The sequence below is a fragment of the Polyodon spathula genome, unplaced genomic scaffold (assembly GCF_017654505.1).
Source record: "Polyodon spathula isolate WHYD16114869_AA unplaced genomic scaffold, ASM1765450v1 scaffolds_1076, whole genome shotgun sequence".
Taxonomy (NCBI): domain Eukaryota; kingdom Metazoa; phylum Chordata; class Actinopteri; order Acipenseriformes; family Polyodontidae; genus Polyodon; species Polyodon spathula.
This window is the reverse complement of record NW_024472562.1, coordinates 1-12,515: the sequence shown is the minus strand read 5'-3', so window position 1 is coordinate 12,515 and position 12,515 is coordinate 1. Positions and strand designations below refer to the sequence as shown.

The 12,515-nt window shown below is 40.1% G+C and overlaps 1 protein-coding gene and 1 pseudogene across 1 annotated transcript; one reads left to right on the top strand and one right to left on the bottom strand.

Annotated features, from left to right (window-relative positions):
• Positions 1 to 24: 24 nt before the first annotated feature.
• Positions 25 to 9,463, bottom strand: LOC121309268 (annotated as a pseudogene).
• A 370-nt stretch (positions 9,464 to 9,833) lies between these two features.
• Positions 9,834 to 12,244, top strand: LOC121309267 (DNA-directed RNA polymerases I, II, and III subunit RPABC1-like). The gene is made up of 4 exons (XM_041242146.1): positions 9,834 to 10,095; positions 10,783 to 10,957; positions 11,363 to 11,478; positions 11,855 to 12,244. The coding sequence occupies exons 1-4, from the start codon at positions 10,039 to 10,041 to the stop codon at positions 12,227 to 12,229; spliced, it is 723 nt and encodes a 240-aa protein (XP_041098080.1). The 5' UTR covers positions 9,834 to 10,038; the 3' UTR covers positions 12,230 to 12,244.
• Positions 12,245 to 12,515: the final 271 nt, after the last annotated feature.

The window sequence follows — 12,515 nt, the reverse complement described above, 5'->3', positions numbered from 1 at the left end:
CAACCAGGAAGAATACTCAAACACAATGGTGAATGAGTTTTATTGTGCATTACAAAATTAGCATGTATTTGAACAGGCATATAAAACATATTGAAAATTAGTGCAAGATGCTAAAGTAAGAAGATGTGAGCGCATCCCCTCGTGCGGCATTACTTGGCATCTGCGTTTCCTCCCAGAAGGTTGCACGCCTTGTTTCATCAGACCTGCCCTCCCCGTTAGAGACGGGTTTACAGGCAAGCCGTCACTGGTCTGGGGTTCCAAACTCAGACTCCTAGCCGGGCGCAGGAGAGGAGGACACAGCAGGATTCGGTTATTCAAACAGGACTACAGGTACTTTGCAAGATCCTTTTCAACCACCTGTTTGAAAAAAAAAAAAAACACCAACACACACACACACACATATATATATTATATATATATACACATACACACACACACACACACACACACTACCAGTCAAAAGTTTGAGTACACCTGCTTGAAACCAGGTTTTTCATGATTTTCATTATATTATACGTATACTTACAAGCTGATAATCATAAGTGAATTGCATTCAAAAATTAATTTAAATGAAAATGTAAATCTTGTCAATTTCAATGAAATGGTCACCCAAAGCAAGGGGATTTCAGTCTGAAGCCCAAGTCAGTTAAAAGTCTGAAACGTGTATAACACTGTGTTAGAACACTGGCCTAAGTGTTTTTGTTAGATGTTCTCTGAGTTAACTAGCATGTTACCTAATTAATATTTTGTCACCAATTATTGTTAACAGGTGAGGGTCCACGATTACTATAAATATAGGTAGCATAAGCACAAGTTTATCATTCCTGAATGTAAGGGAGCAGAAAATGACAAAATACACTCAGTTAAGCAAAGAAAAAAGACAGTCTGTAATTACTTTAAGAAATGAAGGTCAATCTTTAAGACAAATCACACGAACTTTGCAAGTGTCTGTAACTGCTGTGGCCAAGACCATCAAACGATTTGAAGAACTGGCACTCATGAGGACCAAACAAGGTCAGGCAGGCCAAGGGTGACCTCAGAATCGGAGAACAAGTTCATTCAAGTCACAAGTCTGCGAAACCGGCGATTAACTGCCCCTGAAATAAAAGCTCAGCTAAATGTTACTAGAAGTACAGATGTTTCAACATCAACTGTTCAGAGGAGATTGCGTGAAGCTGGCCTAACTGGAAGAATTGCTGCAAAGAAACCACCAAGAGTGCAGAATAAGAGGAAGAGACTTGCCTGGGCCAAAAAACATAAAACTAGACGTTTGAGGAGTGGAAGTCGGTCTTATGGACCAATGAATCAAAATTGGAAATATTTGGGTCCAACTGCCGAGTATTTGTAAGAAGCTGAGAGGGAGAGCATGAGTTGTGCATGTGTGGTTCCCACTGTCAAGCATGGAGGAGGCACTGTCATGGTCTGGGGTTGCTTTGCTGATGACAGAGTTGGTGATCTTTACCAAGTCCATGGCAAGCTCAACCAGCATGGCTATCATAGCATACTTCAGAGGCATGCCATTCCATCAGGATTACGGCTAGTTGGGCAGTCCTTCATTCTTCAGCAAGATAATGACCCGAAACACCTCAAAGTTGTGCAAGAACTATCTGGCGAAGAAGGAAAGTGAAGGACAACTCAGTCTAATGACCTGGCCTGCCCAGTCTCCAGACCTCAATCCCATAGAACTTGTATGGACAGAAATGTCAAAGCAAAGCTACCCATAAATGCCCTATATCTCTGGGAATTGCTGCAGAAGAGCTGGGAAGACATGTCGGGTGATTTCCTGCTGAAACTTGTTAACCGAATGCCTCGTGTTTGTGAGGCTGTTATTAAGGCAAAGGGTGGCTATTTTGAGGAATCCAAGATTTAGAGACAATTTTCTTGAACATTGGTTTGATACTCCTTGTTTTATATATTGTAATATGTTTTTTCATTTTCAAGTATTTACAGAAACGTATATGATGTAAAATAGGCAATTATGAAAAAAACCTAATTTCCAGCAAGTATATTCAAACTTTTGACTGGTACTGTGTGTAATATATATTACACACACAAAAATACTCACCCTAGAGGTTTTAAGTGATGAATGTCAGCTTTAACAATTGACTATTGTGTACATGCTCCAAAACCCACACGTCAAAACTCCAATGTTAGGACAAATACAATCCAGAAAGTGTATAATTAGGACATGGCTTGCCAGTTTGCTTTTGGCATCCCTTAAAATGTAGCCTGTGTGTGTGTGTGCCGCTAATGTAGACACCAGGATTCTTAATGTCACGTAAGCTTGTGCTGTATCTGCTGAGGTGTACCTCGACTGGATTTCCTAACACTTAATGTTCCACATGAAGTGTGTGCTTCTATTGAAATTAGCGAACAAGCTGGCACTGTCACTAGAGGAGTACACTGGCACCCTTACTAAAGAGCATGGCACATCCTTTATCGTGCATGTCAAATCCACAGCTGGGCTGAACAGAACAGCGTGTACTAAAGACAAAACAGACCTCTGTGTCTACATGCCCTGATTTAGCATCATTACACATTTTAGAACAACGAGGCTTGAAGCAAGTCACAGCTCATGACTTAATGTTTTGGATGACTTTCAAAATGAATTAGTGGACAGCCACAAAAAAGCATCTAAAGTGTTGCGCAAATCTCTAATCAGAGATGCAAGTAATGGTCCAGCCCACGTTGTACCCTGCACACTCCACACTCAAGGAAAGCTGTTTCACTTACGCTTGGATCTTCCATTGGCGAATACCTCTTCACAACCTGTCCCTCTCTGTCAATGAGAAACTGAAATAAAACATTTTAAGTCATTGAATTGGCAGACATATCCATCACACTGAGGATCTCACACAGACACCACTGCACAGCTGGAGTTTGGCTCAGAACCTCACCAGCCTAGTGAAAGACTAGTCGCTCCTTTTCATTAGTAGACAAGGTCATGCACCAGATTTTCTCTTTGCATTGGGTACTTAAAGTTAAATTGGGGGCTCGGACTCCTATAGCACACGATAGGCTTTTTTCACGTATCACCACAATTTATCATTCGGATTACTTGTCCCCCACCCTCCAGACAATCCTTTTAAGCCATTTAAGTCACTGCAAAAAATTGTGACTTTCAGAGCTTGAAATCTGTTCCAATTACAGTCCAACCCTGACCTTTTAAACAGTGCAGATTCAGACTGTGCAAGAAAATAGGGGAACTTCATTAAAAAATATATATATATTATTAATAATAATAATAATAATAAATAATGGCAGCAGTTGCTTATTGTTGAAGCCAAACTAGGGGCTAGGAAACCAAATTTAAAAACCACACCCTGCCACCAACTCTGTCCATGCAATTTCTAAACTACTATTGAAAAGCAAATAACCACAGCTTACCTTGGTGAAATTCCACTTAACGTTGCTGTTGAGAGGAGAGAGAAAAACTAAAATCATGAACCTGCTATTAAAATACATCTTTCTACTTCAATCCTTGAAATGACCAGGTGTATTAGCCTGTGATCAGCACTTTTTGGTGACCGTGCTTGTCACTGGTCTCAAGCGGTTCTCCCAGTTTGGAGACAGCACACAGTACGGTCTGCACCTATAAAGGGTTATTCTGCAGGTGTACTCACTTTCCCAGCATCCCTTTCCCCTTGGGCTGAGACTTCATCCAGCGCCACAGGGGGTGAGCGTTATCGCCGTTGACGTCGATTTTGCTGAACAGGTCAAACTCTGCATCGTAGGACTTGGCAAACTCCTTGATCTGCTCCTCCGTCCCGGGCTCCTGACAAAAAAAAAACTTTTAGTATGTGTGTGTGCTCCATTTTTGGGGGTTAGTTGCTTTCCACAGCTCCCAGCTTGCAGTGCACAGATTGCTCCAAAGCGTCATTAGCACCTCCTTCAGCAGCTCTTCTTTAATCATTACCTGGTGTTTTTAGACTTCCAGAACAAAAGCGTTTCTGAACTGTACTTACAGAACTGAACGCTACCGTCACAGCTGTTGCATATTAGTGCAGTGTACTGTAGATAATCACATCTTTTAAAACTATTGAGAAATGAGACCCAAGACCAAGTTTCGGGAAACACTAAAATAAAACACATGTACTTATAAAACTGTATAAAACAATGTACATTAGAACATATTATTTCTTTTTAGGATAGCACATTCTTATCTTGAATGAAACACCCTTTCTTTATCTTTTTTTTTCCCCCCACCCCTTGGATCCGAGAGCTTCAGCAGAACTGAAGAACCACCCACGTCCTTTTACAATCTGAACAGCCAGATAACTGAAGCCTAACCGGCTGTGCGGTCACCAAACCCTCTTTAATAACCGTACCTGTTTCCCAAACTGGTTGCTGGGGAAGCCCAGGATGCGCAAACCTCTCTCAGCGTACGCAGCGTGCATCTGCGCAAACTGAGTGTAGTTTACAGGGGTCTTTCCTCACTTGGAGGCGACGTTTGTGATGATGCAAACGTAGCCCCTGTGGAGCGGAGATGGGGAAAACACAAAGAGTGAGGTTTGTGGAAAAAAAAAAAAAAAACACACTCTAAAACTGCCACCAAGATAAGCAAGACTTGACATGTATGCGAATAACAATCTGATGGGGACGGAACCTAGCTCACAATTTTGAAAAGGCAGAGAGGGGGCCGCTGGCGACTGTCCAAGGCAGACGGTTCCTCTACATTTAGGTTCTCAGTTGACCAGGGTAGGTTCTCTGGAGGTCTAATTTGATAGCAACTAATGAGTCCCTGATGTTCATTAAATATTGTAACTGCATGATTTGTTCACAGCACAGTAAACCTGCAGTCAAGATGAAGCTGCATATACCACCACATCATATCCCTGCAATACACTTTAAAAAAAGACAAAACAAAAAAACACATTTATAGAAACAGGGGAATCTGGGAGAAGAGTACCGCAGGATTAAACATCTGGACACGAACTGACCCTTTCCACACATAGTGCGTAAAGACTGACCTGTACTTCTCCATGGAAACCTCATTTCCGTCGATGTCCTTGGCTGTGAACTCGTAAATGGATTTGGCATTCTGCCAGTCTTCCACCTGCGCACACTGGAAGAAAAACCAAGGACCAGTCAGTCTTAGCAGTGCCAGTAACTCGCCTCTCATTTCCATCTGCCACCCACAAGACTGGCCACTGCACGCTTCATCATTACAGCTACCAGGATTGGAGAGGCACAAGGGTCTAGATCAACCAACGGCCGGAAATCCATTTACTATGGAACGTTTTTCTCTTTTAAAAAAGGAACTAAAATTTGCACGAGAGTACCATCTTTAAACAATCGTCTTTTTAATTCATCACACCCCAAAATGAAAACACTGAAAGTGAAGCAGCAGCAGCAGCAGTGAATGTTGATGAAATTCAAGCTCAATTCCTGGTTAGTTTTGGTATTGCCGACACATCCAACAACGGCTTTTCCGTTTTACGAGGTCCAAAATGAAACTAATCATTAATCTGAAATCCTTGCTGACTAAAAATCGGATATTCCAGTTGATAAGGGATCAGGATAATAAGCTACTGTAGTATGTCAAAGGGGACATCCATTACCAGGACTGATAAGACCAACAAGTCACTCTTGTGTACTAATGGACAAAGTACACTACACACCTATAAAAATGAGCTCCAAGTGTTGAGTATAAGAACTAAAGTGGTGCATTCAGAGAAATAAAGGAAGAAACTCTGCCATGGTTGTAATGGCACTGTATTATAATGCATGTTTCCAAGTGTCCTGTGGCTCTAATCAAGCTGAGTGTATTTCTCAAACACTCTTTGCTTTGTCAGTCAGGTCCATCATACAGAGAATGCAAGAGAAAGTTCACTCTCAAATTGATCAAAGGTAGCCACCAAACACCCACACCTTTATTAAAAGGTCATTAAATCTAAATAAAACTGCAGAAAACCCCATATTAATGCACTTAGTCTGCTTCTAAAGAACCTGCTGTGGTTTAAACGGTCAGCATGCTTTGTCACTGGCATTCCGAGTGCCAGATCTACACTCTCGGTGAAATAAGTGACTTCTTAGAATTCTGAATTCTATTTCAGAGGCTGTGGTGATTCAGTGTGTCACACAGCGCTGGGCAGAGTAAACCCACTTCAAGCACCTGCTTTGTTTAAATGGAAAAAAAAAAAAAAAAAAGTATTCAAAATGTACTATATGTTCAACCCTTTAAAAAGACAGGAGTGGAGATTCTTGAAACCTGACATTTGCCGAGTCTCAGGTTTTTCTCAGTGCAATTACTGATTTGGCTCCGAACAGTAGTGATCACAGGTAGTGGTGTGGGGGTTTCCACTAATTTCAGAGGAAGGGAAACGACTGTTGCACAGTTTAGGGTAAAGCCTGTAGAAGTGAAAAAGAACGCAGAAGTGCGGCTTCCACATTTAAAATTTATTTTTAAAGCTTTTCTTTTTTAGTCATGTTTTAATGTTATGACATATTCATTAGTGCCCTGCATGCATGACACTCCGGGCTAGATTCTCAAAGCATTTGCTAGAGTCTCTCCGACAACCTTTAATCCTCGTTGTCTGTCTGACTAATGCATGATGCAATAATGACTGACCGCCTTAAACACACTGGTGTGGATCACATGTCTCTTGCAATCTGTTTAAAAACGGAATACAAAAAAAAAAAAAAAAAAAAAATCGTACACCGCACAAGTTACACAACACACACAGCAGATTCTTTGGATAACTGCAAACTGGCTTGATCACTAATTACCCACACGTTATCAAACAGTGCAGGACTGGGCAGTCCTATCAGTATCAACGCCCGCATCTGTGACTGCGTTTGATCAATAGTGAGATATAAAATGCACACGTGAAGTAAGGACAACGAAACCCTGTTTCACTCCATTCCCAGAAATAAGCAGCATCAGAATATGGAAACCTGATCAAAAAGATCTCTCTGTTAACAAACAGCACTGACCCAAACAAAACGTATTTATTTATCTAAACAAACTATACACAATAGCAACAAAACACAGACAAAAACAGTGACAACTGAGCTTTTTTGTTTTTTACGGGTTGTTCTGTCCATCCTAACACTGGTGCAATTCTACTTTGTTGTTTGCATGTCACTTGTGCCAATGTAAGCAAAGCCACTGCAGTGTTCGGACTGACATCACGGCCAAGCGTGTTGAAACAAAGACTGTGCTGTGTGCTGTTTGAGCTGATCCACCACAAGCATCAGCAGGGTTAAATGGCTTTATTCAAAACAAAACACTCACAGCAACCTCCTTTGCCTGCAGTAGTTTAGGCTTTTTGTCCACATACAGACACCACCCCATAGCGGACCATAATGCAAGTAAACAGTGTAATGAGGGCGGTACATCATAATTTTATATTTTAATAAAATAAACAATGAACTGGTTTTCATTTAACTTGAACATATCTAAAATGAAAACGCTGCAAAAAATGTTTTTAAACGTTTAAGGCGGCTTTTTTAACGCACCAGAATTAGCTTCTTGTTCGGCAAGCCGTCATCTTTTTCTTTAATAAGTGCCTGTCAGTCCTAAGCTTTCATAATAAAGATCGTCCATTTATTTTTATTAAATCATATATATATATATATATATATATATTATATATATATATATATATATATGATTCACAAGTGATTGGCAGTTCATGCAAAGAAGCAGTCCTCCTAAAAACCAGGCCCCTCCCTGTCTGACATGTGGGGTGTTGTCATCATGTAGGCGTGGCTTTTAACAGGTTTAGAAGACACTGAGGGTGATCAAGCCTCATGCCTTCTAAGAATAATATGGCGCCAGAAACACCTCACACTCCTCAGCTTTTTAATTTTTTTTCTGTAAAGAACACTTCCAAAGTATATAATGGCAGGATTTAATGAACACATTCCAATAAAATAACTGTATTTAACTTTTGAATAAGCTCAATAATGACTGGAATCGCTCTCCAAAGGAAGTGGCAATGCTCTTGACGATGGGTTGTTGGGTCATGCTGGTTAACAGGCTTGATCACTCTAGCTGCTCCTGTTGTAATGAGACCTTGAGCAGAAGCATCTATAGCCACACCGGGTTGGGCTCTGGTAAGGTTAAGAGGCTGCCAATAAAAGGCGTTCATATTATTTTGTTTTTGTACACATTACATAAAAATAAAATATATGTCAATAGTTTTTCTTCTAGTTTGTCCCCCCCCCCCCCAGTGTAATTTATGCTCCAGTGTGCTCTCTCTCTCAATACATAATTAGTGTGTATTAAGTATTTTCTTATTCAATATTTCCTAGACCTACCAATCTTGTCATTTTTGTGTTTGTAGGTGATTATGGTGTTTAACAAAAAAGCGCCCCAAATATTTAAATTTAGTTTTTTGATTTGGTTTTAAAATGTTCTGATTCGGGTATTTCTTCCGGACAAAGGGAGTTAAGGTCAAAGGGTACCGTGTACTTTTTAAAAAGTTTTGAGTGTGTATTAGATTGTTCTTCTTGTGGCCAGTCCAAAATCAAGAGCTTACCCCCCGTGCCGCGGAATGTGTTTGTAATCAAGGCTAATGTTTGTAATGAATACTAATGTTGAAATTCAAAAGAAAAAAAAAATCTTATTTCGTGGGGTTGTTTTTACAGTTTAAGAAATTATGATATTTTTTAATATGGCACTTTTCGTTGTGTTGAGATTTTAGACCTTAGTAAAATAAAATCAACTCAAACATACGTAAATATTTTGATACGTAAAAACGGACTTGTACATCGATATATTTTGGTATAATAATATATAATATTATATATATATATATATATATATATATATATATATATATATATATATATATATTCGATTCATGATAACTACAATCTTGCAACGATTTCAAAACGGCTGCATTCGGGATGCGCACTCCCACAGGAGCCAAAGTCGCCCCGGTCCTCCAGCAATTGGGGCAGCAAACTTTACTTCACTAAGTTGTATAATTTCTTTTATCCTACCTTAACTGCATCCTTTCACTTTTTCTGCAAGGCATATTATTTATGATTACTTGTTTATTTCATTTTTACAAATCCAACACAATTGGGCAATGACATATTTAAGCATGCCTGTATTATTATTATTATTATTATTATTATTATTATTATTATTATTATTATTATTATTATTATTATTATTCATTTATGTGATCTGACCAAAGTAAATAAGAGGTCCAACAGTTGCACAGACTGATGGAGATTTGTACGTATTGCTGCATATATATATATATATATATATATATATATATATATATATATATATATATATATATAACGACATAACAAATTAATAATGTAGTTTTCTTACCATAGTTGGAGCAGAAACTCTCGCAGCTACTACCCAAACAGCAGAGCCCGTTTGAATGGTCACATTACCCCGAGAGTCCTCTATAAAGGGCTGGTCCCGCCCGGCGCTCTCCCCAGCGGAGATGACGATGAAGCCGCAATCCTCGAGTCCGCCATGTTGGCTCAAAGTTCAATCTACTTCACCGCACGTCACCAGCCCGCCCGTCAGTCAAACTGACGTCAGCTACACAGAGCTCCGCCCACCTGGGCGTCCTCACCGGCAACAACAAGCTGTCAGTCAAAAAGATTGTCTTCCATCCAGGGCTGACATATTTATTTATTTATTTATTTATTTATTTATTTAGCGCCGTCCCGTGTGGATATGTGGCATTACTTTGATGCGCTGCGAACCTAACTTGTTTATCATGATATCATTATTAAAACACTTTTATTGTGATTCAAGTCTATATATATATCATATATAATATATATTATATTATATATTATATATATATATATATATCATATAGCATTTTAAAGGAAAATTTTCAAACGAAGATTAAAAAAACAATAACTATACATTATTAAAACTAAAAACTGGCATCCTCGATGGTCACCCGGAGGTCCTGCTCCCTTAGCGAATGAACACGTGATTTCCATGCTGCGGAAGTTAGCGGTCGCTGCCGGGCTGGGAGAGCGTGTCAGAGTTAAATCTAGGAGCTGCTTTTTTTAAGACTGTTATTATTATCATATAATCGAACCATGGATGACGAAGAGGAGACCTACAGGCTGTGGAAAATCAGGAAAACCATCATGCAGGTTAGAGCCGTGCAGAATTCAGCGTTAATCTAAGCGTGTTGTGTATACGCTTACCCGAATCAGCAGATTGTCGAAACGTGTAAGATAGACAGACATAATAGATGTGCTTCTGGTGCCGTGGTAGCTACACTCACTAATTTCTATTTAAATCTATTTGTGTAGTTTACAGTAGTTAATGATAGAAAGACATCCTGCTACTGTTTATCCAGTTATCTTCCTTTGTTTTGTGTTCTCTAATTGTATTTCTTCTAAAACTGCAAAGTATATATACACTGTAACTGCATGCTTTTACCTTTTAATGTATGATAGCTAGAGATAAATAAATATATAATATAGAGATAGGTAGGGATATATATATATATATATAGAGAGAGAGAGAGATATGGATAGATGGAAATGTAGACAGATATAGATAGAGATGTAGACATAGATAGGTAGGTAGATAGATTAAATAAATAGGTTAAAAGTGGTTGCAGTTCTGTTGAAAAATGCCCATATGTGTTTGCAGCAGTACCAGTAAAAAGTTAACACAAATCCCGCAGGAGCTTTTATTGGAGTTAGTATTTGTTTGTTTTTCCAAGGTGCTCTCTTTCTGCAAACTCGACTCAGCCGTGATTCTCATAACACGTGTGTAAGCCCTGCGGTGTTTTCTTTCTGATCGACTTCTCTGTTGTTGATCCCCTGCAGCTGTGTCACGACAGGGGCTACCTGGTGACGCAGGACGAGTTGGACCAGACCCTGGAGGAGTTTAAGAACCAGTTTGGGGATAAACCCAGCGAGGGGCGGCCCCGGAGAACCGACCTCACAGTGCTGGTGGCTCACAACGACGACCCCACGGACCAGATGTTTGTCTTCTTTCCAGGTGTGTGCATCGTGTAGCGCAGGGGATCCTGGTCCTTGGAGGGCTATTCCACTCCCGGTATTTGTGCCAACACTGTTCTAAGTTGTTTCATTGAATCAGTTAAGCCTCCGTCAAGACACTGCAGTAGTAAATTATAGTGCATCTCTTAATCCTGGAGTGGAATGAACCTCCAGCACTGTGATTGCCCTTTGCAGGTAGAAGTAAGGAAACTGTGTCACGTGACTTGAGGCAGACATTTAGCGCTGTTGTGTTTTATTTTTCTATGTAAAGCACCTTGGCAAATTAGCATAATTAAATAATAATAATAATAATAATAATAATAATAATAATAATAATAATAATGCAACTTTAAGAAGCTTGCACTATAGAACATGGTTTAATATTAGCCTTTGTGTTTGTCTGCAGAGGAGCCCAAGGTTGGGATCAAGACCATCAAGATGTACTGTCAGAGGATGCAGGAGGAGAACATCACCCGAGCCTGCATCGTGGTGCAGATGGGAATGACACCATCCGCCAAACAGGTGCCTGCCTGCACGCCCACCACTGCTTTCCCTCCAGCTCATCACGCAGGCTTAAATTAACTGCAGCAGCATGCGTCGCTGCCTCATTAAAGATGTTCTAGCAGTGTCGGTCCCTGATGGCTTTGCACAGCAGTGTGTGTTGCACCATTGTAAATAAAACCGAAAACATCTGCTTAAAACCGCAGCCTTGTCTGGGGCAAATTAAACTGCTGTATAGCTGGGAGCTAGTTTAGCATATTCTGTTTTTATATACAGCAAGCAGGTGTATATGGGATTCTATATACATATATTATTTTTTTTATTCTTTATTTTCGTGTTGAGGTTTGAAAAGTGTTACCCTGTTTTAATGGCGTTCCTGCCCTGTTCTCTCCCCTAGTCACTGGTTGACATGGCACCCAAGTACATCCTAGAGCAGTTTCTACAGCAGGAGCTGCTTATTAACATCACAGAACACGAGGTGAGAGCCCGGCCCACAATCACAAGTGCGTACGGGGATAGAAACTTCCACCAGTCCTGCACCTGGCTTCAGAACTCCCCTGGTTTAGGTTCATTATTGAGATCAACAGGAACCAGCAGTTTGAACAATCAAGCCCCTGCTAAATCTGCTCTGAGCCGATGGTCCTTGAATCCCTGCGTCTGCAGGTTGACTGTTAGGAGTTATTCATGCAGCTGTAAGGGAAGGAGCAATGGGTTTCACAGGGGCTGCTCACACTCCTGGATACTGAATTATTTAAATAATAAACTTCATTGATGGCAGTTTGGAAACCCCAGGACTGGGTACAGGGCTGGCTGAGTTTCTAACCTTGAGCGTGCATAGATAAATATGTGTGTCTAGTTACTCAAATAGATTTTTATGAAGCCCTTGGACGACATAACAGTAACTGAATTTGTTTGGCATTCATTTACTTTATCTGTGAAAGGTATTGAGTGTTGCATTGAATTTCTAACAGTTGTTAATCTGTACACTTTAAGTCCGATTCCGTGTCTCTACAGGTAGTATATATCGCCTGCTCACCTGTAGAACAACACAGACTTAA

What these genes read in the sequence shown, in the direction of transcription:
- LOC121309267 (XM_041242146.1), top strand. Translation starts at nt 10,039, where the DNA reads ATGGATGACGAAGAGGAGACCTACAGGCTGTGGAAAATCAGGAAAACC. An exon ending in GATGTTTGTCTTCTTTCCAG is followed by an intron (nt 10,958 to 11,362) that starts GTGTGTGCATCG and finishes GTTTGTCTGCAG; the next exon opens with AGGAGCCCAAGGTTGGGATC. An exon ending in TGACACCATCCGCCAAACAG is followed by an intron (nt 11,479 to 11,854) that starts GTGCCTGCCTGC and finishes TCTCTCCCCTAG; the next exon opens with TCACTGGTTGACATGGCACC.